The sequence below is a fragment of the Antedon mediterranea genome, chromosome 4 (assembly GCF_964355755.1).
Source record: "Antedon mediterranea chromosome 4, ecAntMedi1.1, whole genome shotgun sequence".
NCBI classification, from domain to species: domain Eukaryota; kingdom Metazoa; phylum Echinodermata; class Crinoidea; order Comatulida; family Antedonidae; genus Antedon; species Antedon mediterranea.
In genome coordinates this window covers 31,207,428-31,231,170 of record NC_092673.1, presented here as the reverse complement: position 1 = coordinate 31,231,170, position 23,743 = coordinate 31,207,428, and the positions used below count along the sequence as shown (strand labels likewise).

General features: G+C 34.2%; 1 protein-coding gene across 1 annotated transcript; it reads left to right on the top strand.

Annotated features, from left to right (window-relative positions):
- Positions 1-1,348: 1,348 nt before the first annotated feature.
- On the top strand, positions 1,349-16,742 carry LOC140047284 (polyamine-transporting ATPase 13A3-like). Its single transcript, XM_072092204.1, has 27 exons — positions 1,349-1,688; positions 2,041-2,098; positions 3,940-4,107; positions 4,390-4,433; positions 4,709-4,900; positions 5,386-5,455; positions 5,647-5,781; positions 6,604-6,670; positions 7,239-7,370; positions 7,759-7,926; positions 8,308-8,418; positions 8,753-8,799; positions 9,409-9,597; positions 9,730-9,791; positions 10,351-10,492; positions 10,752-10,838; positions 11,175-11,331; positions 11,555-11,967; positions 12,109-12,231; positions 12,369-12,601; positions 12,986-13,082; positions 13,439-13,511; positions 13,837-13,987; positions 14,421-14,569; positions 15,185-15,273; positions 15,692-15,781; positions 16,253-16,742. Exons 2-27 carry the CDS (start codon positions 2,045-2,047, stop codon positions 16,376-16,378), a joined length of 3,369 nt encoding a protein of 1,122 aa, XP_071948305.1. The 5' UTR covers positions 1,349-1,688; positions 2,041-2,044; the 3' UTR covers positions 16,379-16,742.
- The last annotated feature ends 7,001 nt before the right edge of the window (positions 16,743-23,743 follow it).

The window sequence follows — 23,743 nt, the reverse complement described above, 5'->3', positions numbered from 1 at the left end:
TACTTGACAAATCACAAGCGATGGATTATTTGAAGTGTCGCTTGTTATTGGTCAACTCGCGTTCGTTGCCTTTACGTCGTTGCGTTGCGTACTAGTGGGAACTATCGCTTGTGATTGGTCAAATTACTTGCGTTATGTTTACGTCCTTGTGTTGCGTCGAATAATATTAATGATGATTGGTCAATTTACTTATTACGTTGCATTACGTGTTGCGTCTCGATAGTGGGAACCAAGCATTGGTCATATAAATATATTTTGGATATGATATACAGTATTTTCTGGTGGAAAATTATGCCAATCCTTAAACGAAGTACAACACCCCATATATAAACTATACCCGTTGAACCGATTCATACTATGTTATGATTACAGCAATATCAATAGTTGTATTGACAAACCAAAAAATTGACAACTTATAGTGTCTGATAATATGCAAATGAGCCCGTCGACCATTCCGATAGCTTTGCTCAGAGGATCGACATCCTTACTGTGGAGCGTATTCGACGACGTACTTACGGTATGTAATCTTACGTTTTATAATTTATAATTTCACAATTCATTCTGCCCAATAATTGTGTCTATTATTTTATTTTATTTTGAAAATAAATGTTGGTAATCTACCGAGACGATCAGTAAGATCGTTAAAATGTCTTGTTAACCAAAACACGACAAAAGGACAACACAGTATTATTATAAAGTTGAAAACAAGTTCAAGTATGTGCCTTTATTTACATACTATGCAAATAGGCCTACTATGTAAAGTGCAGTACACAGTAGTTAGGCCAGTTTACATAGGTCACACTACGAAATAAAAATCAAAAGTTAGGCCAAATCGTGTTTGTTATAGTGTGCCTAAGAATCCATTAGTTTTTCACCCACCTGGTAACATTATTGGATGTGTTTTAATTTTAATTTAGTGTAGGCCTACTGCTACAAAAAAAAAACCCCATGGCGAAAGGAGGTAACTCCACTAGGCCTACAGTATGTATTTAACCAAAAGTATTTATCTAAAGTAATGTCCAGTTAGCATAACAAAGTCCATACTGAAGTTTATCTACGGAAGCCCATTTAGGCCACTGGTTACCTGTATGAGCTATATCTGGCGGTCTGTATGGTGTGAGCGAGTATGTTTGCGTCGACATGTGACGGCAAATACAATATTGACGCGATATTAAAACTTTTCTTTGAACAATTTTGACGACATAATCGCTCTAAAAGTAGGCCTATAATTGTATTGGTGAAAATGCATTTCTAACACTCATAAATATATGCTATTTTGTACAATAAACATTTTGTATTGGCAGGGCTTGGTTATGCTTGATAATTTAAACTTTATCTTGGCAGAGCATATGCTTCTTGGCGGCATCAGTGGCGGCCGCAGTTTAATTAAACGGCCATAATTATTATTATTCTGTATTCTAACACACTGCAAGTACAATATTTATTTGTTCATAAATATTTCCTCTGTAAAAGAAAAAGAGGTGTCTATAGTAGCATGTGCCAAATAAAAGGCAATAAAACCCATATTCTTGCTGGTATACTGGTACTTGACTAATGTTTTACAGCGATCTGATTGGGTTTACCAAATTTCTATGTCGACCCCCACACTGATAGATTTACATTTAGGTCTACTGCACAAATCATTTCATTCTATTGTAAAGTAGACCACCATCAAAAGAAGAAGTTCGGTAAGTGACATCTATTTTCCTTAAAAAGAAAACCGCTAATAAATAAAATATTAACTTTGATTAAAAAATTAAATGTGAATATATCGTTTTATTATGTTGAAATTCATCTGTTAGTGGCGGTTTTCCGCTGTTCGCTGTCACAACTGAAAACTGGTTTGTTTGTCAATGTGATTGCAATATAAAGCTCTATCTACACTATCAAACTCGATGTGATAACGAAAATTTGATGTGCCCATATATGGACATATTTGGGCATAATAATACCATATTTGGGCACATCACACTTTTTTTGTCAAACTAGTTTGATAGTGTACACAGAGCTTAAGCCTACTTTAACTGTTCTATTTGATAGTGTCATGGCGCAAACGGATCGAAGTATTGTTATTGATAAGGGGCAAGAGACCGAGTTGGTAAGTGTGGCTTAAAGTTTTTCGTATCCTCAACATTCTATATTGCAACTCATCCCATGCATAATGTATATTTGAGGTGTTACGTAGCGGTAGACGTTACTGGTCTCGTACTAGGTTTCGTAACAGCTTTTATCCAGCTGCCATTCGGGCACTGAATGCTTCTCAGTATACTGTGTGAGAGTGATGTGACACTTTGAATTTAATTTTCCACTGATGAATGAATGCTCCCTTTCTTCGTAGAGAACTTTAATATGCGCTGCGGACATTTACGGCCTACAATTACATTTTTTTCATTTCATTTATTTATCCAACACAAATAATATTTAAAATGTCAGTATCACGAACAGAAAACAAAAATGAGCCGAGCTCGACTAAGTTGGTCACCTAAATAAACACAAATAAGTAAAGCAAATAAAAATAAACAAACGCATACCTTATATGCATGACATACATAATATAGTATAGAAAGACATGATAATCAATTAGTTAATATTTCTCTTGAAAGTATTTATTTATTTTTTAATTTTTTATTTCATATACAGCGAATAACCTGCCAATTGCAGGATGGAAAAACTATTTAATGTAATAATGTATCGTGCTTATAAACTAAGTCTCATTTGAGGCTCAGAGTCGTGTGTTACAACCCTGGCACAAAGTCAGGATTGAACCCCGACGGCACGGGGTCAGGATTAAACCCCGCATTAGGTCAGGATTGAACCCCAAACCTTGAGATTTGAAGGCAAGCACGTTAACCACCAAGCAATACATGAGAGATATCCTATTATGTTTAATATGAGGATGCAAGAACATCTTTAAATTAATTTTTATAATAATAATGTAGTGCAATGAACGGCAATTTCAAATAGGCGGCCTATCTGGAACAATTTCGTTCAATATTTCGGGGCCTTGGCTTGTTTGTTTGTTTGTTTGTTAGTTTCTCCACACATTTTAAAATAAAAGATAAAAATTACTTATTTGGCAAGGGCTGTAACAAAAATCATGACTCTAGGCTTACATTTGAGATGATCTAGTTTTGGATGAGTGAAGCTAATTTGATTTCGCATAAATTTTAATCTGAAAAAAGATACCAGTATAATTTTGAAACAGGGTAAAGTAGGTACATATTCTGTTGTTTTAACAAGGTTAGTAAAGTACATATTTTGTTTTAATGTTAGTCATCGATTATTATACCTAACAATTTAGTTGTTGAAACTTTAGAGATGAGAGTAGGCCCTTTTATCAATACATGTTACCAATATTATTATAATTATGTACAATTGCAATGCTTATTTTTTATAAGATGTTAGCTTTTAGCCAGTTTGATACCTACCATGTGACGCTAGTATAGGCTATTTGTATCATCAGCATAAATAGTGAACTTAAACAATTATACTAGAATGTATAATGTCGTTTAAAGATGTATTATCCTCCTGAAAAAATGTTTTTAATGTCTCATAATAGTTAACCACTTTGACAAAAAATGGCATCGAAAACAAATGTATTTACGTACTTGAAAAAAACTTTAATTGAAAGCAAAAAATCTGCCAGCCAATTTTTTTTTGGTTGAATTTAACCATTTATATTTGTCATTTTATAAGTGAAAACATTTTTTTTTTAAAGTGAATGACTTTAGTAAAACTACAAATTAACCTATTCAAAATCTGATTTAATTAATTTTCATTTTGTATGGTTTTGAGGGACAATACATCTTTAAATAAAAAGTAAATAGCAAGTGACCTAAAATCGACATTATTAGAGTACAAAAATAGTTATTGCAGTACAGTTCCATCAAAAATCAATATTTTGTTTGTCGTTAACCATAACCCTTTTTCTGTTTTTAGGAATGTACCGGGTACAAACTGAACTGGAGTAAATCAGTAATTGTCTGCCTTTTGGTAGCATTATCGTGTGGCTTCCTTATACTAGTTTTTTACTGGAAAAAAGATTGGCGGTTGAAGAGTATGTACACTCAATGTCCGTTAAATGAGGCTGGTGCCGTCTTGTTAGAGGTGGGTTGAATGTTCTCTTTTTATGTCAACGTAACATGTAATTTGTTTGCTAAAATTATTATTAGTTAGACCACCTAATTTTTATAATTTATCACACATTTTGATGTGTGAGAATTTGTTCTTGTTGCTAACGAGAGTTCCATTTTGGATATTCTAAATAATATTTTCCCATGCAATGGTTTTTACAGCGATTCAACAGTAGGCCTGATGGGAATATTGTATTTTTTAAGTAAAATAAGCAAGACTTAATATTTTTAGTTACGATTTCTGTTTATTATTTAGGATACATACCAGAGGAAACATGTTACGTATATTGAGGAAATAAAGTAAGTCTTTCTTATAAAACACTGCAACCAATTTGACCAATCACAACGCGATGGATATTCGAACGGTCGCTTGTGATTGGTCAACTCTTGCGTTCTAGTAGTAAGAAAGCAGGCAACCTACTTTCTCACTGCCTCGTCCTTTGGATTGGCAGTAAAGTCGTTGATCCCATTCATTGTACATTTGCACATATGTGTTGAGTATAGGGTCAGTTTTGTACTGAAGATGTCTCACATAAGTATATATTTTAAAATGTCCTCTTTTTCATATGTTATAGTGATATAGATTCAAACGAGATAAGTGAAATTCTCAAGAGGAATGTAAACAATCTTCGAGTTTTCAAATTTCACAAGCTCAAGTACATTTGGCATCCTGAAAACAACGTCTTTATTCGCTTGAATCACATTCCAACATGTTCAGATATTTATAATAACGCACAAGGATTATCTACCTCAGATATAAGCTCAAGGTAGGTCATTTTGGCACAATTTAGTTGTCGTCTGCGTTCTCTCTAGTTAGATTTCTTGTTCGCTGATGCACATATCAATCCAGTTGTAAGTATTAATTGTTCGGTTCTCTAAAAGCTGATGCACATATCAATCCAGTTGTAAGTATTGGTTGGTAACGTAAGTGATTTGACCAATCACATGCAATGGCTTATTCAAACTTTCTATTGTGATTGGTCAATTCGATTACGTCCTTGCGTTGCAACCTAGTGGGAACCAAGCTTAATAATAAGGACTTCTCGTTACCGACGTGAAATACTGTAATGGTCTGCGCACAACTATCACAATATATTGCCAGATCTTTCTTCCATGTTTTAACATGAGCAAATTCGCAATGATGTGTAAATGTAGTGTAATCGAAAAAAAAGTTATCCAAGTATTACCATTGTAAACGCATTAACCTCCAAATATGTAACTAACATAGTGTATCACGTATTGCAATCTACAGGCAAAAGATGTATGGAGAAAACATTATAGACGTGCCAGTTAAACCGTATCTCACTTTACTAGTTCAAGAGGTAAGCCTCTAATAAAGTTCTTATAAGCTGGTTAAGTTGAATGTACTTTTTAGAAATTATAGACCTTTCGATTTGCGACAACCTAGGACTTATGTAGGTTATCATTTACTTCATTTATTATTCATTTTTATTTATAATAATAATAATATCCAATTATTAATGTGTTATGGTTTCATGTACTTTTGCTGTAGGTTCTGAATCCATTTTATGTTTTTCAAGTGTTTACCGTGATTGTGTGGTGTATCGATGCGTATTATTACTATACTGTGTGTATAGTCGTGATGTCATTTGTTTCTATACTACTTTCTCTTTACACAACTCGAAAGGTAACGATATCTCTACTTTTCTAATACTATGTTCAGACGCACCGCGTTACAATGACTTATCTTACGTAAGCTAGGTTCAACTGGTCTACACTAGCCAGTGTAGAGTAAGCTTTAGTTATAGCGTTACAGTTACATTTTAAATGGGTTGGGGTTTTAACAAATTATATTTTTATTTTTATTTTATGTCTTTAGGCAATGTAATAAAACAACATGTTTATTCTGGGTTTTCTGTGCTTCCATAGTATTTTATTATTATTAATATTATTAATATTATTAATATTAACTATTGTCGTTGTCTTGCTTTACATGTTTGTTTGTCTTGTTTTGTTTCTGTTTGTTTAAACTCCAATATGATTACAATTTCTTAACTGGCTACCCGTCACAAGTTTTTTTGGAGGGAAACCTCCAAATGTTATTACTTTCTGGGTGTTGCCTCTTAATTATTTATATTTAAATTGTTATTTTGTTTACTTTGAAATGATAAGAAATAAATGTTATTATGAATGAATAAATGAATGAATGAATGTGGCCAAGGATTACCAATAGTGAATTAATCATTGTCCTATCAGATAGTTGGTAATCCCCCTGATACAGGGGCTATTTTGTGAACCAGTTCACCGGGGTAACCCCCTACTCTTCTCGAATAATGAACTGTGCTCTTTAAAGTGCACACAGGTTATAACTGTGTCCAGAATTGGGAGTTGATTGTGAAAAACATACGCTTATAACACTAATATCAGATTGTGATAGTACTGTAGTACCAGATAAAATGTACATTATCCATTGCATTGCAACATGTGTATCATTGTCATTTTATTACAGCAAGCAAAAACACTTCGCGATATGGTGTTCAGTTGTAGTACAGTTAAAGTAATGCGAAAACTTAAAGGTAAAACGTTAATATTTTACAATTAACAATATTACAATTAGTACAAGTGTGTATTGAAATGGTATTTGCATTACTTAGTATAACTGTTGATTGTCTATCGATAGCCTAGTTATTCCTACGCCGGTGCATACTGAATCGTGTACCTATACCAGTTAGGCCTAAAAGGGTTTTCATAACATTGCCATTGCTATACATTGTCATGACACGATCTCTGGCCTCCTCATCTTTTCTGAAATTATGTAGACATGAAGAGATCCTGGATTCTGCTATATGATCATGTCTTTTGCCATATGATCATGTCTTCTGCCATATGATCATGTCTTCTGCCATTATGATCATGTCATCTGATGTAAACATAACGCTATTATCAACGATTTCATCAGATCATCCCTTCTAAAAGATGTAGGCCTAGACATGACATTATCACGATCTTTTCATTTCACCACTACTCCTAAAAATGTGGACATGGCATGTTAATCTAACATCTAATTGCCTTGTGTTAGCTATCTATGCATAATAAGCTTCCGTACCTTTTACAAAATTTCAACGAATTATTTTTTAATTCAAGGTACTCAAGAGATATCCGAATATGAGTTAGTTCCTGGTGACGTCATACTTATACCATCACGTGGTTGTAAAATGACTTGCGATGCCGCTCTTATTCAGGGAAACTGTATTGTAAATGAAAGCATGCTTACAGGTAAAATAAAGTTCATACTCATTTTTGCGCATAAGACTTGAATAGGAGTCATTTTAAACATCACCTATGATAGTAATGGAGTAATCCATGCGCTATATTTTCAACATACTGGGTATCTGCAGACTGAAATAACGTTTCCTACTGAAATGACAGGCGTCAAAAATCGCTTTGAGTACCTCCTGAGCGGAAATGCGCAAAAGATCCAACTATCTATCATGTCTCAGCTCCATTGGATTGTTTCCCAAACCAGTAACACGGTACACGTCTGCGCGAACGCAAGTGTTCGAACTGATACACAGGCTAGTGAAGCGTCAGAACAGACACTTAGCAGCATCTACCAAAGCGATCTTATAGATGGGCTCTTTTAATTTTCATAACTTTTTTTTAGGTGAAAGCGTTCCAATAACTAAAGTTCCTCTCCCAAACACATCAGATAGAGGATCTCAACAGTTATCAACAACTGAACACTCGAGGCACATCCTGTTTTGTGGGACAGAGGTCATAGAAACGAAATACTACGGGAATGACCATGTCAAAGCTGTTGTTATCCAGACAGGTAAACAATATTTTAGTAGTAATTCTAAGAAAAGCAAACTACACGGCGTTAGCCACTAGTACGTAACCCAAAGACGTAAAGGCAACGAAAGCGAGTTGACCAATGACAAGCGACAGTTCGAATAATCCATCGCTTGTGATTGGTCAAATCACTTACGTTGCGTTACGTCCTTGTGTTGCGTCTCTAGTGGGAACCAAGCATTAGAGATAATCAAAGTTGAAGCGCATGAAAGGCTTACCGTCGGCCAATGTTGATTATTCCACAGAATATACAAAACATTAGCGTGACTGGCGGTCGTGGACGTTCAATGGTGTTCACTCGGGCTAAGACCAAACTTAAAGTTGGTTGCTTTTTACATAAATCTCATTTCAATAATTCTAGGTTTCTCGACGGCCAAGGGTATGCTCGTAAGATCAATACTGTATCCAAAACCGACTGAATTTAAACTATATCAGGACTCAATCCGATATATTCTAACTCTGGCGTCTGTCGGTAGGTAAAGCTTTATTTAAAACTTGCATAGTAATAGGAATAATTAGTTATTGAGTGTATCTACCACCGGGTATGTCCTAATTTATATATTTTTGTATTTCTTAATTTGGCGGGAAATTCAAACGACTTCAATCGCATCATCATCGTAGAAGCAATTAGTGGCCTAGTACTTTCTACTAACAATTGTATTGCAAGCCATGATTCAACGTTTCGATCTTTATTTGATCATCACTGATGATGATCAAATTAGGATCGAATCATGGCTTGTCTCTCGTTATTTGCAGTCAGTTTTATACTATATTCTACTAATTATGTTTTCTCTTTTTTTTTAAAGCTTTCATTGGATTCGTCTTTACAATTACCCAATTAGTGATTGCTGGTGTAAGTTAGGCCCACATTCCACATTAAATATTTCGATTTGCGACAACCGACGATCTAGGATTGCATGTGTCGTCGGTCGGCGCCGCGGACCTAGAAACCACAAACAAGGAAGAGAGGAATAGAGTGTCAAATCACTTCCCAACTTCCCCGCGCATGCGTGCAACGAATTCACATGACATTTATTTTTATTTTAACCATATTTAATGAGGATGATCCATCCAGCATTTGCTGATCATTTGGGACCGCAGAACAGATACAATATACAAAAAACAACAAGAACAGAAAAGTAAAAGAAAAACCAACAAAATAAAATTAATTACATAAGACTAAAAATCCGAATAAGAAAATAACAACTATCATTCTGTGTACAGTGCGTAAAGCTCTGTCTGCACTATAAAACTAGTTTGACAAAAAAAATGTGATGTGTCCAAATAATGGTAGTGATATGCCCAAATATAGTAGTGATATGACATCATCATGTCCATATATGAGCAGATAACATAAAGTTTGATAGTGCAGACAAGGCTTTAGAAAAAATAAAGGACAGACTTAGATTGTAGAATAATATAAATTAACAAAGATACTTATTTCTCTGTTTCTACTTTTTAGTTTTCTTTAGAACGCATCATCATCCGTGGTTTGGATATTATCACTATAGCTGTACCGCCACCTCTTCCTGCTGCGTTAACCATAGGGATGGTTTACGCGCAGTTCAGGCTTAAAAAGAAGTCTATCTATTGTATAAGCCCACAAAGGATTAATTTTGGCGGCAATATTGATGTCGTCTGCTTTGATAAAGTAAGTAGGCCTACCGTAATTGTAATCTATGTTAGTGAGGCCTACACGAATTTGCAAATCATTCGGTTAGGCAGTAAAGGTAGTTTTTACAGTTCAAGTTTTACCTGTTTTTTTTCCCTTTGTCTTTTTAAGACTGGAACACTGACAGAAGACTGTTTAGATCTTATGGGAATCCAGTTGTCTAATGACTCTAGGTAAGATAGTAAACTACAATTTTTTCCAAGCTTATCAAAAGTTTGATTTTATACATTTGGTGACAGACATCCATTTTGTTCCAGTCTTAAACCCTTTGCTCTAGGTTACTTTATGTTTTCTGTGATCTGTCTCTCCTTCTCGTCTCCTCTCCTCTATTTTGGCAAATTGAAAACTTAGTGGCAAAAGCTGATAGTTGGAAGAATTATGGATAAAGTATACATATGTATACACTAATGCTTAAACTTGCTCCAAGTGTGTAGGCCTAGTGTCTTTTTAATGTTAGTCCACCAGTCGGCTTTTTTATTTTTGTCTGAATTACCAGCTCAAGTAGTATACGTATGAAACGTCATATGTGCCAAAATATGTATATTTTTACTAATATTAAGTCAAAACTCCCTCTAGAACCTAGACTAATAAATGCTATACATCCAGACTTGTCTTGTGATGATCTTCTTTTAGGCATTCAACGTATAAATAAGAACATTTTGTATGCAGACCTATGTTATGTCTCATTCAGTAAGTAATCAATATCCTTATTTAGATTTGTTTGTTTTTAAGATTTGATAAACTTCAGACAGACTTTCAGAGTGTCACTGGTCTGTTTGCATATTGTATGGCAACCTGTCACTCCTTGTCAAAGATCGGTTCCGAACTTGTTGGCGATCCAATTGATACAAAAATGTTTGAAGCCACTGGATGGGTAAGCTGTAATCTAAGTTATTATATTCTAAAGAGATTCTTAATGGGAACTGTTTTTTTTTCAATATTGGTTGTCTATTCTTAGTATTATGTAGCAGATAGAGAATCATATACGCTTATCAGTTACTCATTTCATGTTTTTTTTTCTGTTTTTTTACTTTTTGTCAATAAACCTTGCTGCTAAAAAGGAAGCATTCTTATTTAGAAGGAGTTTTTATCGTTTGTAAATTCAGAATAACTGTTTCTATACATTCCCCCAGACATTAGAAGAGGCATCAACGGTTGAAGATGCCGCAAATTTGGACCAGATGGCGCCAACGACCGTCAAGTCATCTAACACGAATGAGGTGAGAATTCAAAATTTCAATTGCTATAGTTTTGATGACATTTTCAATCCAAACTTATGTTTATGCCATTAGATAATACTTAAGCACCCGGCATGTCTTTAGTGGTAATCAATCAATCGTTTCAACAACAATTTAATTTATGATAAATGTGTATTATATAAATCAAATCACTTTTTTTCGTCCTCAATAGGAACATATTTTTTAGTGTATTTCATAGTATAGTACATAAGGTTAGCGTTATAAGTAAATGTTATGATATTGCTTTTTGTACATGATTGTTTTAATGATTAGTTTGTTTACGAACATCTTATTGTTGTTTTCTTGTAACATAAATAGGCTGACGTTCACGAAATTGGAATCTTGCGTCAGTTTCCATTTTCATCGCGTTTGCAACGCATGAGCGTCATCACCAGAACTGTTGGTAACGAGAACTTAGTTGCATTTGTTAAAGGATCTCCTGAAATGATTACGTCACTTTGTACACAAGAAACAGGTAAGACATCACACCTGTTCTAAGTCGATATTATGCTAATTGTGTTACAGTATTTAAATACGTTTGCATTCCTGTCACGTCTACGAAGACGGTTGTATCATAACAAACATCACGTCAAGGGTTTCTCAACCATACTTTATTTCTTTATGGAAACACATGGTACCACAGACCTAACTTTATTAGTGTTATTCGCCGTGCAAATAATATATTTTTAAAATTTCAGTACCAACTGATTTCAAAGAAGTTCTATCTGAATACACTAAACAGGGATTTCGTGTACTAGCACTGGCGTACAAACCACTGGACTCCAGTTTGAAGTGGCACAAGGACATGCAACTGAACCGAGACGATGTTGAGAGCGAACTCATATTCCTAGGCCTCATGGTGATGCAGAACAAATTAAAACAGCAGACGGAACCAGTGATTTCTGAACTTCATAGCGCTAATATTAAAACCGTCATGATAACAGGCGATAATATTTTAACAGCTATCAATGTGGCGCAAAAGTGTAATTTAGTAACGCCGCACCAAAAGATATATCAAGTCCATGCAAATGTGTCAGGTGACGACGTGGCAAACATCTGCCTAACGCTTGAACATGCTGCAGTCGAACAAATGACGTCACATAAATCAAAAGTAAGTTCTTCAATGATATTTCGAACATTGACTTTTTAGCTGTGCGATTGCTTGCGCAATTTTTAACTTTGCAAAAAGAAATAAAAGAAAGACAAGACAAAGGAAAAGAAGAAAGACTACCATTGTTTTATTTTCTTTTAGAATGATAATGTTCAACCACATTCACAATCAGATGAAGCAGCAGAATTGCCCAATATGTGCTATGCAGTCGATGGAAGTTCGTTTGAGATTTTAAGAGAATACTACCCAGAAGAGTTTAAAAAGGTAGACCTACTAGGTTTATTCTGAAAATTGTGTTGTGAACACGTCGTGGAAAGTATCGATCGTGAGTATGCTCTCTCACGATGGAGTAATTACCTCCTACAGTACATGCTCAAATTTCCCCTAAATTTTTTCTGTAGGTTGTGGTCGGAGCTAAAGTATTTGCGAGAATGTCTCCAATACAAAAGGACCAATGTGTTGAAACGTTGATGGAGGTAGGTCTAACTGTGGGCATGTGTGGAGATGGAGCAAATGACTGTGGCGCTTTGAAGACAGCACACATTGGTATATCATTATCTGAGGCAGAGGCGTCAGTAGCGTCTCCATTTACTTCTAAGACACCAGATATATCTTGTGTTCCAGAAGTCATAAAGTGAGTAAAAGAAATGCATCAACATTAGACGACGTTAGATGAAGTTATTCATTTCATTATATCTGCGATGGCACTAGTTACACTTCGTTATGCATGATTGATTTATAATTTATTACGTAATAAAATACGATGTGGACATGTTAGTGTTTGTGGACTTCGTTGCTGGTACTGATGGATCGGTGAAAGTTATGCACAAAACGGGACTTTATTCCTTGTTGTATGACAATGAGAGTTAAGTCCAGGTTAAAACATAGTAGTAGAATCCAAGGGATCGATGTTTGTTGCTTTCGAAAATGGCGGTTGATTTGTAAACAGTTGTTTCAGAATATTCAGCTGTTGCGTCTTGTAAATAAAAAGTTTAGTATAACTTATGCTTCTCAACAGGGAAGGACGTTGTGCTCTTACGACATCTTTTGGAATGTTCAAATACATGGCTCTATATAGCATGATACAGTTCGTTACTGCTATGATGTTAAACACGGTACGTATTCATCCGCCAAACATACATTATAAAAGCTCCGCCCATTATGCAAATACGAATGATGTATAAACGCTTTTTAACTTTCGGATATGAATTCGAGTGAGGTAATTCATCACTTCAATAAAGTTTGTAACAAATCGGCTCAATTATTGTAAAATAACTTAAACCTCAATTTTATTTTATTTAAATGTACATCTCTTTGATACTTATTTATGCATTTTGAATTAGTTTATTTTCAACACTTATTTTCTATGAAAGATATGACGTTTATGACCGATATAGCGTGTAGTGCATACACAGGCACTAAAGTTTTATAATATTTTTTTAATAACCTAATTAATATATATTTTTCTCAGTTTGGAACTTATTTTGGCGATATCCACTTTCTATACATAGACATATTTCTCTGTACATCCGTAGTTCTTTTCAGTAAGTCAACATTTTATTTGCTACTTCATTTAATACGATTTCCAGATGTAATATAATAATAATTATTTTGATATAAAGTTTGCAGTAAACCACGAATATTTAGTTTTGAAATAACTGTTGCATTTCTAGACATTTCGGTCAATATACTTTAATCGTCCTCATGAGTGGCAATGCAGAAAGTTCAGGTGTTACCACACACTTCATATTAATGTGTAGATTTCGCCATGCAAACCTTCAATTACAGTATTACAATTATACTATAATATAATTATTATTAAAATCACATTTACAAATTCATAAGATCGATAATGTTATTTTTTTTCAGTGGGCCGCAACAAACCATATAATCAAATTTCAGTGCAAAAACCGGTAAAAAACTTGATGTCGGCGCCAATCATCTTTAGTTTTACCAGTCAGACGGTTATTCAGACGATCTTTCAAACAATCTGCTACTATATACTTATCGCACAACCTTGGTAGGTAACCTTTGACCTTTAGTTTAACTTGAATTTGATTATATTTGTTTTGTTGTGTAGCATTGCCAAGTTTCCCAAATAAAAGTTTATTGAGACAAATTAATAAATCCAATAATAGTTTATTTATTCAATGTTACTGTTAACATAAATTTAAATAATAAAGTATTAATATTGATTTTTCAATTTGTGCTGACCTATGACCTACGCATTGATGTGTCTTTAAAAGGAATCTTACTCTTCCCTACCTGGATATAGAAACCACCGAAACTAGTTTGTGTGGAGGCACGACTCAACTTCCCCGCATGCGCACAATGAATGAAAATGGCCTAACGTGTTTTTAGTCTTCGCAAAAGATTTCTAATGATATATCTCTGTATATAGGTATTGGTAAATCTTAATTATATACAATAGTATGCATTTTGTTGTTGTTTAGGTTCGTACCACTTGACCCAGATTTGGATTCTAAGAACATTCTGTGTTATGAAACAACAGCGCTTGTACTTTACTCTTTCTTCCAGTACGTTATAACCGGGTACCTATTCACCCCAGGAAAGCCATTCCGTACACCAATATACAAAAATAGTGAGTACTGGTTTGTGCGCTTTTAGGCCTACAATTGATATAATGAGGATGAGGATATAACGTGAATGAATGAACACTAGCACTAAAGTTTGGTTCCCAATCTAAAAAAAAATCTGTCACAACGCAACGTAACACACGACAACGTAACCTCCGACACGACGTGCGAAATTACTCTTCTATCAATTTCGCATCCCACTCTTACAGCAACTTGAATCATCCGATTTGTACGCAAAGCAGACGGCTCTTTACGTAGATACGTTGCGTCTGCGTCCCTGCGTAGCGTTCTAGTGGGAACCAAGCTTTAAGTTAGTTTCATCAAAGACGGTTGTAGCATATTCTCAACTTTCCTTGCCTAGCAATTAATCAAGTAGAATATTTGTAGCGGAACAGCGGAAATTCTCAACTTTTCTTGAAGACTGTAGCATAACAACTAATACGTCGAAACGTTCGCAACTTTCCATTTTGGAAACATGTTGTACTGGAAACATGTTGTACCGCAAACCTGACATTACTGACGATGATATAATTACTGGAGAAGGAGAAGTTAATGAAGAGAATTTACATTATAGTTTGATTTTTTATTGGAATTATATAAATATGTATTTTTATTTACAGAACCATACGCTATATCATTCATGCTTCTAACCTTTTTCAACCTTATGATGCTCTTTTTCCCACCTGAGCCTTTCAACACGTTTTTCGAGGTAAGTTTTCTTCTCGGGTGAACTCGAGTAGTGAATTCTATATTAATTCGTGTTTTTAAACTCGAAGCTGGCACTTAAATTATCTTCACACTTAAAAAAGTGGAATAATTCAAATGTATAGTGTAATAAACGATAAACTTGATTAAAAAGTTTAATTCATAGCAGTAATAAATTTGTATTGCTGAACGATTGGTCGAATAAGTCTTATTCTTTATAATCATGATTAGTGCGCATGCGCAGTTTTTCAAATCTATCCAAAGTACTCATTTGTGGAATGTTACACGAAGAATTATACGCATACGTTAATTGAGGAAAATCTCTAGGCCTATGTTGATGACGTCACAACATCTCAAGTAATCTTTATCTTCAATCCCTCTGTCCCACAGTTTCGATTAATGTAGGTCTATTCGTTTTTTAGTTTGTTGAAATTCCAAGCCCGAAGAAGATTTTCCAGGTGGAATTGTTTGCATTACTTCTTGTAAATGTTGTTGTTTCAACACTGTTTGAGGTAAGTTTTAATATTTTTAATATAAAGGGTTACGAATAAAATGTGTCTGTATTTAATTTTATTTGTCTTTTTCGTGTTAGTCCACCAGTCGGCGTTTCAATTTTTGTCTGGGAGCTCAAGTAGTATACGTATGAAACGCCATATGTGCCAAGATATTTATCTTTTACTAATATGAAGTCGAAGCAATTTATTTTGTTGCTCCATGTAATAAATATACTGCGGCTGGCATTCTTTTCGTAGCTTGTCGATGCAGAAAACATGAATTATTCATAATTTTTGTTCCTCTACCATGTTGAATATGCATGATGCGTGACAGCGAAAGTCATTTAACTAAAATGTGCTATTAGGTAGTTTCGAAAAAAATAGAAACGCTCTAAGTATAAAGAAACAACAGCTAGATACTTTTTTAGCTACGTTGCGTCATAGTATAGATCAAAATAAAAATATTTTCTCTAAAAACTTTCCTTTTAGCGTTTTCTTGTTACAAACAAGAAGTTGATGGACATTGTTGCATGCCGTTGTTTCAGGAAGAAACATAAACTTTCTTATGCTGAAGCTTACGGTCTACTCACTGAGATCAAATGTGAAACAACATGAGAAATTAACATTGGACATCGATGCAAATTATTAACATTTTACAGTGAAGATAACATCGTAAATAACAGCCTACATTTTTCTTATATTGATATTACAGTTCAATCTTTTTTTTGTGGAACTTGGCTTGCCTTAGGCTTTATAAAACTAATAATAGTAATATTATTAATATTGTAAGCTCTAATAATCGTAGTTACATTCGTGTATCTTTATTTCTAGCCATCCACCTATCTGACATCAATGATTATATTATTAGTGTATAATAATTAGTGAATTTTCACATACTGTAAATCACATAATATCATCTGCGATGTTGGGGACATTGAGTCAAGTTATTTCAAAATATAGAAATATATCGAAATTCATTCATTGTCCAATTTTGTCTCTCTAATAGTGTAAACGCATCTTTGCACAAATCACATTCTTTCACTATTATCATTTCGGACATGCACCCTACGCCTACTAGATACACTAGGCATTGTTTGTGATAATTGCTATATAAATTGGCAAATATTGTGTTCAAATTTAATTAGAAATATAATTATGCTATACACACATACATTTCCGTCACCAATATAAGATTATAACACAATATATGCGCATATATGGCCATTTTTTGAAAAAAGAAAAGGGAAATTTTCGAAAAATGGCCGATTTTCGACCCTTTTATTTTTTGTCATAAATGGTACGATAGCATAATAAACATGCGCAGAGTCGAATAATGGATTCTGCGCATGTCAATTGTGCTATATTAACCACTTTTGACATAAAGGGTTACTATAGCATAATAAACATGCGCAGAGTCGAATATTGAATTCTGCGCATGTCAATTGTGCTATAGTAACCAGTTTTACCGAAAAATAAAAAGGTCGAAAATTTGCCATTTTTAGAAAAAATCCCTGTACTATAGTACAGGGAAATTTTCGAAAAATGGCCGATTTTCGACCCTTTTATTTTTTTGACAAAAATGGTTACTATAGCATAATAAACATGCGCAGAGTCGAATAATGGTTTCTGCGCATGTCAATTGTGCTATAGTAACTACTTTTGACATAAAGGGTTACTATAGCATAATAAACATGCGCAGAGTCGAATAATGGGTTCTGCGCATGTCAATTGTGCTATAGTAACCAGTTTTATCGAAAAATAAAAAGGTCGAAAATTGCGGCCATTTATAGAAAAAATCCCTGTACTAATAGTACAGGGAAATTTTCGAAAAATGGCCGATTTTCGACCCTTTTATTTTTTTACATAAATGGTTACTATAGCATAATAAACATGCGCAGAGTCGAATAATGGGTTCTGCGCATGTCAATTGTGCTATACTGTAGTAACCAGTTTTGACATAAAGGGTTACTATAGCATAATAAACATGCGCAGAGTCGAATAATGGGTTCTGCGCATGTCAATTGGGCTATAGTAACCATTTTTGGTCGAAAAATAAAAAGGTCGAAAATTGCCAATTTTTAGAAAAAATCCCTGTACTATAGTACAGGGAAATTTTCGAAAAATGGCCGATTTTCGACCCTTTTATTTTTTTGACAAAAATGGTTACTATAGCATAATAAACATTCGCAGAGTCGAATAATGGTTTCTGCGCATGTCAATTGTGCTATAGTAACTACTTTTGACATAAAGGGGTACTATAGCATAATAAACATGCGCAGAGTCGAATAATGGGTTCTGCGCATTTCAATTGTGCTATAGTCCCCAGTTTTATCGAAAAATAAAAAGGTCGAAAATTGCGGCCATTTATAGAAAAAATCCCTGTACTAATAGTACAGGGAAATTTTCGAAAAATGGCCGATTTTCGACCCTTTTATTTTTTTGACAAAAATGGTTACTATAGCATTAATAAACATGCGCAGAGTCGAATAATGGGTTCTGCGCATGTCAATTGTGCTATAGTAACAACTTTTGACATAAAGGGTTACTATAGCATAATAAACATGCGCAGAGTCGAATAATGGGTTCTGCGCATGTCAATTTGTGCTATAGTAACCAGTTTTATCGAAAAATAAAAAGGTCGAAAATTGGCCATTTATAGAAAAAATCCCTGTACTAATAGTACAGGGAAATTTTCGAAAAATGGCCGATTTTCGACCCTTTTATTTTTTTACATAAATGGTTACTATAGCATAATAAACATGCCCAGAGTCGAATAATGGGTTCTGCGCATGTCAATTGGGCTATAGTAACCAGTTTTATCGAAAAATAAAAAGGTCGAAAATTTGCCATTTTTAGAAAAAATCCCTGTACTATAGTACAGGGAAATTTTCGAAAAATGGCCGATTTTCGACCCTTTTATTTTTTGACAAAAATGGTTACTATAGCATAATAAACATGCGCAGAGTCGAATAATGGGTTCTGCGCATATCAATTGTGCTATAGTAACTACTTTTGACATAAAGGGGTACTATAGCATAATAAACATGCGCAGAGTCGAATAATGGGCTCTGCGCATTTCAATTGTGCTATAGTAACCAGTTTTATCGAAAAATAAAAAGGTCGAAAATTGCGGCCATTTATAGAAAAAATCCCTGTACTAATAGTACAGGGAAATTTTCGAAAAATGGCCGATTTTCGACCCTTTTATTTTTTTACATAAATGGTTACTATAGCATAATAAACATGCCCAGAGTCGAATAATGGGTTCTGCGCATGTCAATTGGGCTATAGTAACCAGTTTTATCGAAAAATATAAAGGTCGAAAATTTGCCATTTTTAGAAAAAATCCCTGTACTATAGTACAGGGAAATTTTCGAAAAATGGCCGATTTTCGACCCTTTTATTTTTTTGACAAAAATGGTTACTATAGCATAATAAACATGCGCAGAGTCGAATAATGGGTTCTGCGCATGTCAATTGTGCTATAGTAACAACTTTTGACATAAAGGGTTACTATAGCATAATAAACATGCGCAGAGTCGAATAATGGTTTCTGCGCATGTCAATTGTGCTATAGTAACCAGTTTTATCGAAAAATAAAAAGGTCGAAAATTGGCCATTTTTAGAAAAAATCACTGTACTATAGTACAGGGAAATTTTCGAAAAATGGCCGATTTTCGACCCTTTTATTTTTTGTCAAAAATGGTTACTATAGCATAATAAACATGCGCAGAGTCGAATAATGGGTTCTGCGCATGTCAATTGTGCTATAGTAACCACTTTTGACATAAAGGGTTACTATAGCATAATAAACATGCGCAGAGTCGAATATTGAATTCTGCGCATGTCAATTGTGCTATAGTAACCAGTTTTACCGAAAAATAAAAAGGTCGAAAATTTGCCATTTTTAGAAAAAATCCCTGTACTATAATACAGGGAAATTTTCAAAAAATAGCCGATTTTCGACCCTTTTATTTTTTGACAAAAATGGTTACTATAGCATAATAAACATGCGCAGAGTCGAATAATGGGTTCTGCGCATGTCAATTGTGCTATAGTAACAACTTTTGACATAAAGGGTTACTATAGCATAATAAACATGTGCAGAGTCGAATAATGGGTTCTGCGTATGTCAATTTGTGCTATAGTAACCAGTTTTATCGAAAAATAAAAGGTCGAAAATTGGCCATTTTTAGAAAAAAATCCCTGTGCTATAGTACAGGGAAATTTTCGAAAAATGGCCGATTTTTTACCCTTTTATTTTTTTGACAAAAATGGTTACTATAGCATAATAAACATGCGCAGAGTCGAATAATGGGTTCTGCGCATGTCAATTGTGCTATAGTAACAACTTTTGACATAAAGGGTTACTATAGCATAATAAACATGCGCAGAGTCGAATAATGGGTTCTGCGCATGTCAATTTGTGCTATAGTAACCAGTTTTATCGAAAAATAAAAAGGTCGAAAATTGGCCATTTATAGAAAAAATCCCTGTACTAATAGTACAAGGAAATTTTCGAAAAATGGCCGATTTTCGACCCTTTTATTTTTTTACATAAATGGTTACTATAGCATAATAAACATGCCCAGAGTCGAATAATGGGTTCTGCGCATGTCAATTGGGCTATAGTAACCAGTTTTATCGAAAAATAAAAAGGTCGAAAATTTGCCATTTTTAGAAAAAATCCCTGTACTATAGTACAGGGAAATTTTCGAAAAATGGCCGATTTTCGACCCTTTTATTTTTTGACAAAAATGGTTACTATAGCATAATAAACATGCGCAGAGTCGAATAATGGGTTCTGCGCATATCAATTGTGCTATAGTAACTACTTTTGACATAAAGGGGTACTATAGCATAATAAACATGCGCAGAGTCGAATAATGGGCTCTGCGCATTTCAATTGTGCTATAGTAACCAGTTTTATCGAAAAATAAAAAGGTCGAAAATTGCGGCCATTTATAGAAAAAATCCCTGTACTAATAGTACAGGGAAATTTTCGAAAAATGGCCGATTTTCGACCCTTTTATTTTTTTACATAAATGGTTACTATAGCATAATAAACATGCCCAGAGTCGAATAATGGGTTCTGCGCATGTCAATTGGGCTATAGTAACCAGTTTTATCGAAAAATATAAAGGTCGAAAATTTGCCATTTTTAGAAAAAATCCCTGTACTATAGTACAGGGAAATTTTCGAAAAATGGCCGATTTTCGACCCTTTTATTTTTTTGACAAAAATGGTTACTATAGCATAATAAACATGCGCAGAGTCGAATAATTGGTTCTGCGCATGTCAATTGTGCTATAGTAACAACTTTTGACATAAAGGGTTACTATAGCATAATAAACATGCGCAGAGTCGAATAATGGTTTCTGCGCATGTCAATTGTGCTATAGTAACCAGTTTTATCGAAAAATAAAAAGGTCGAAAATTGGCCATTTTTAGAAAAAATCACTGTACTATAGTACAGGGAAATTTTCGAAAAATGGCCGATTTTCGACCCTTTTATTTTTTGTCAAAAATGGTTACTATAGCATAATAAACATGCGCAGAGTCGAATAATGGGTTCTGCGCATGTCAATTGTGCTATAGTAACCACTTTTGACATAAAGGGTTACTATAGCATAATAAACATGCGCAGAGTCGAATATTGAATTCTGCGCATGTCAATTGTGCTATAGTAACCAGTTTTACCGAAAAATAAAAAGGTCGAAAATTTGCCATTTTTAGAAAAAATCCCTGTACTATAATACAGGGAAATTTTCAAAAAATAGCCGATTTTCGACCCTTTTATTTTTTGACAAAAATGGTTACTATAGCATAATAAACATGCGCAGAGTCGAATAATGGGTTCTGCGCATGTCAATTGTGCTATAGTAACAACTTTTGACATAAAGGGTTACTATAGCATAATAAACATGTGCAGAGTCGAATAATGGGTTCTGCGTATGTCAATTTGTGCTATAGTAACCAGTTTTATCGAAAAATAAAAGGTCGAAAATTGGCCATTTTTAGAAAAAATCCCTGTGCTATAGTACAGGGAAATTTTCGAAAAATGGCCGATTTTTTACCCTTTTATTTTTTTGACAAAAATGGTTACTATAGCATAATAAACATGCGCAGAGTCGAATAATGGGTTCTGCGCATATCAATTGTGCTATAGTAACCACTTTTGACATAAAGGGTTACTATAGCATAATAAACATGCGCAGAGTCGAATAATGGGTTTTGCGCATGTCAATTGTGCTATAGTAACCAGTTTTATCGAAAAATAAAAAGGTCGAAAATTGGCCATTTTTTGAAAAAATCCCTGTACTATAGTACAGAGAAATTTTCGAAAAATGGCCGATTTTCGACCCTTTTATTTTTTTGACAAAAATGGTTACTATAGCATAATAAACATGCGCAGAGTCGAATAATGGTTTCTGCGCATGTCAATTGTGCTATAGTAACTACTTTTGACATAAAGGGTTACTATAGCATAATAAACATGCGCAGAGTCGAATAATGGGTTCTGCGCATGTCAATTGTGCTATAGTAACCAGTTTTATCGAAAAATAAAAAGGTCGAAAATTGCGGCCATTTATAGATAAAATCCCTGTACTAATAGTACAGGGAAATTTTTGAAAAATGGTCGATTTTCGACCCTTTTATTTTTTTACATAAATGGTTACTATAGCATAATAAACATGCGCAGAGTCGAATAATGGGTTCTGCGCATGTCAATTGTGCTATACTGTAGTAACCACTTTTGACATAAAGGGTTACTATAGCCTAATAAACATGCGCAGAGTCGAATAATGTGTTCTGCGCATGTCAATTGGGCTATAGTAACCAGTTTTGGTCGAAAAATAAAAAGGTCGAAAATTGCCAATTTTTAGAAAAAATCCGTGTACTATAGTACAGGGAAATTTTCGAAAAATGGCCGATTTTCGACCCTTTTATTTTTTTGACAAAAATGGTTACTATAGCATAATAAACATTCGCAGAGTCGAATAATGGTTTCTGCGCATGTCAATTGTGCTATAGTAACTAATTTTGACATAAAGGGTTACTATAGCATAATAAACATGCGCAGAGTCGAATAATGGGTTCTGCGCATTTCAATTGTGCTATAGTAACCAGTTTTATCGAAAAATAAAAATGTCGAAAATTGCGGCCATTTATAGAAAAAATCCCTGTACTAATAGTACAGGGAAATTTTCGAAAAATGGCCGATTTTCGACCCTTTTATTTTTTTACATAAATGGTTACTATAGCATAATAAACATGCGCAGAGTCAAATAATGGGTTCTGCGCATGTCAATTGGGCTATAGTAACCAATTTTATCGAAAAATAAAAAGGTCGAAAATTTGCCATTTTTAGAAAAAATCCCTGTACTATAGTACAGGGAAATTTTCGAAAAATGGCCGATTTTCGACCCTTTTATTTTTTTGACAAAAATGGTTACTATAGCATAATAAACATGCGCAGAGTCGAATAATGGGTGCTGCGCATGTCAATTGTGCTATAGTAACAACTTTTGACATAAAGGGTTACTATAGCATAATAAACATGCGCAGAGTCGAATAATGGGTTCTGCGCATGTCAATTTGTGCTATAGTAACCAGTTTTATCGAAAAATAAAAAGGTCGAAAATTGGCCATTTTTAGAAAAAATCCCTGTACTATAGTACAGGTAAATTTTCGAAAAATGGCCGATTTTCGACCCTTTTATTTTTTGACAAAAAATGGTTACTATAGCATAATAAACATGCGCAGAGTCGAATAATGGGTTCTGCGCATATCAATTGTGCTATAGTAACCACTTTTGACATAAAGGGTTACTATAGCATAATAAACATGCGCAGAGTCGAATAATGGGTTCTGCGCATGTCAATTGTGCTATAGTAACCAGTTTTATCGAAAAATAAAAAGGTCGAAAATTGGCCATTTTTAGAAAAAATAAAAGGGTCGAAAATCGCCCATTTTTAG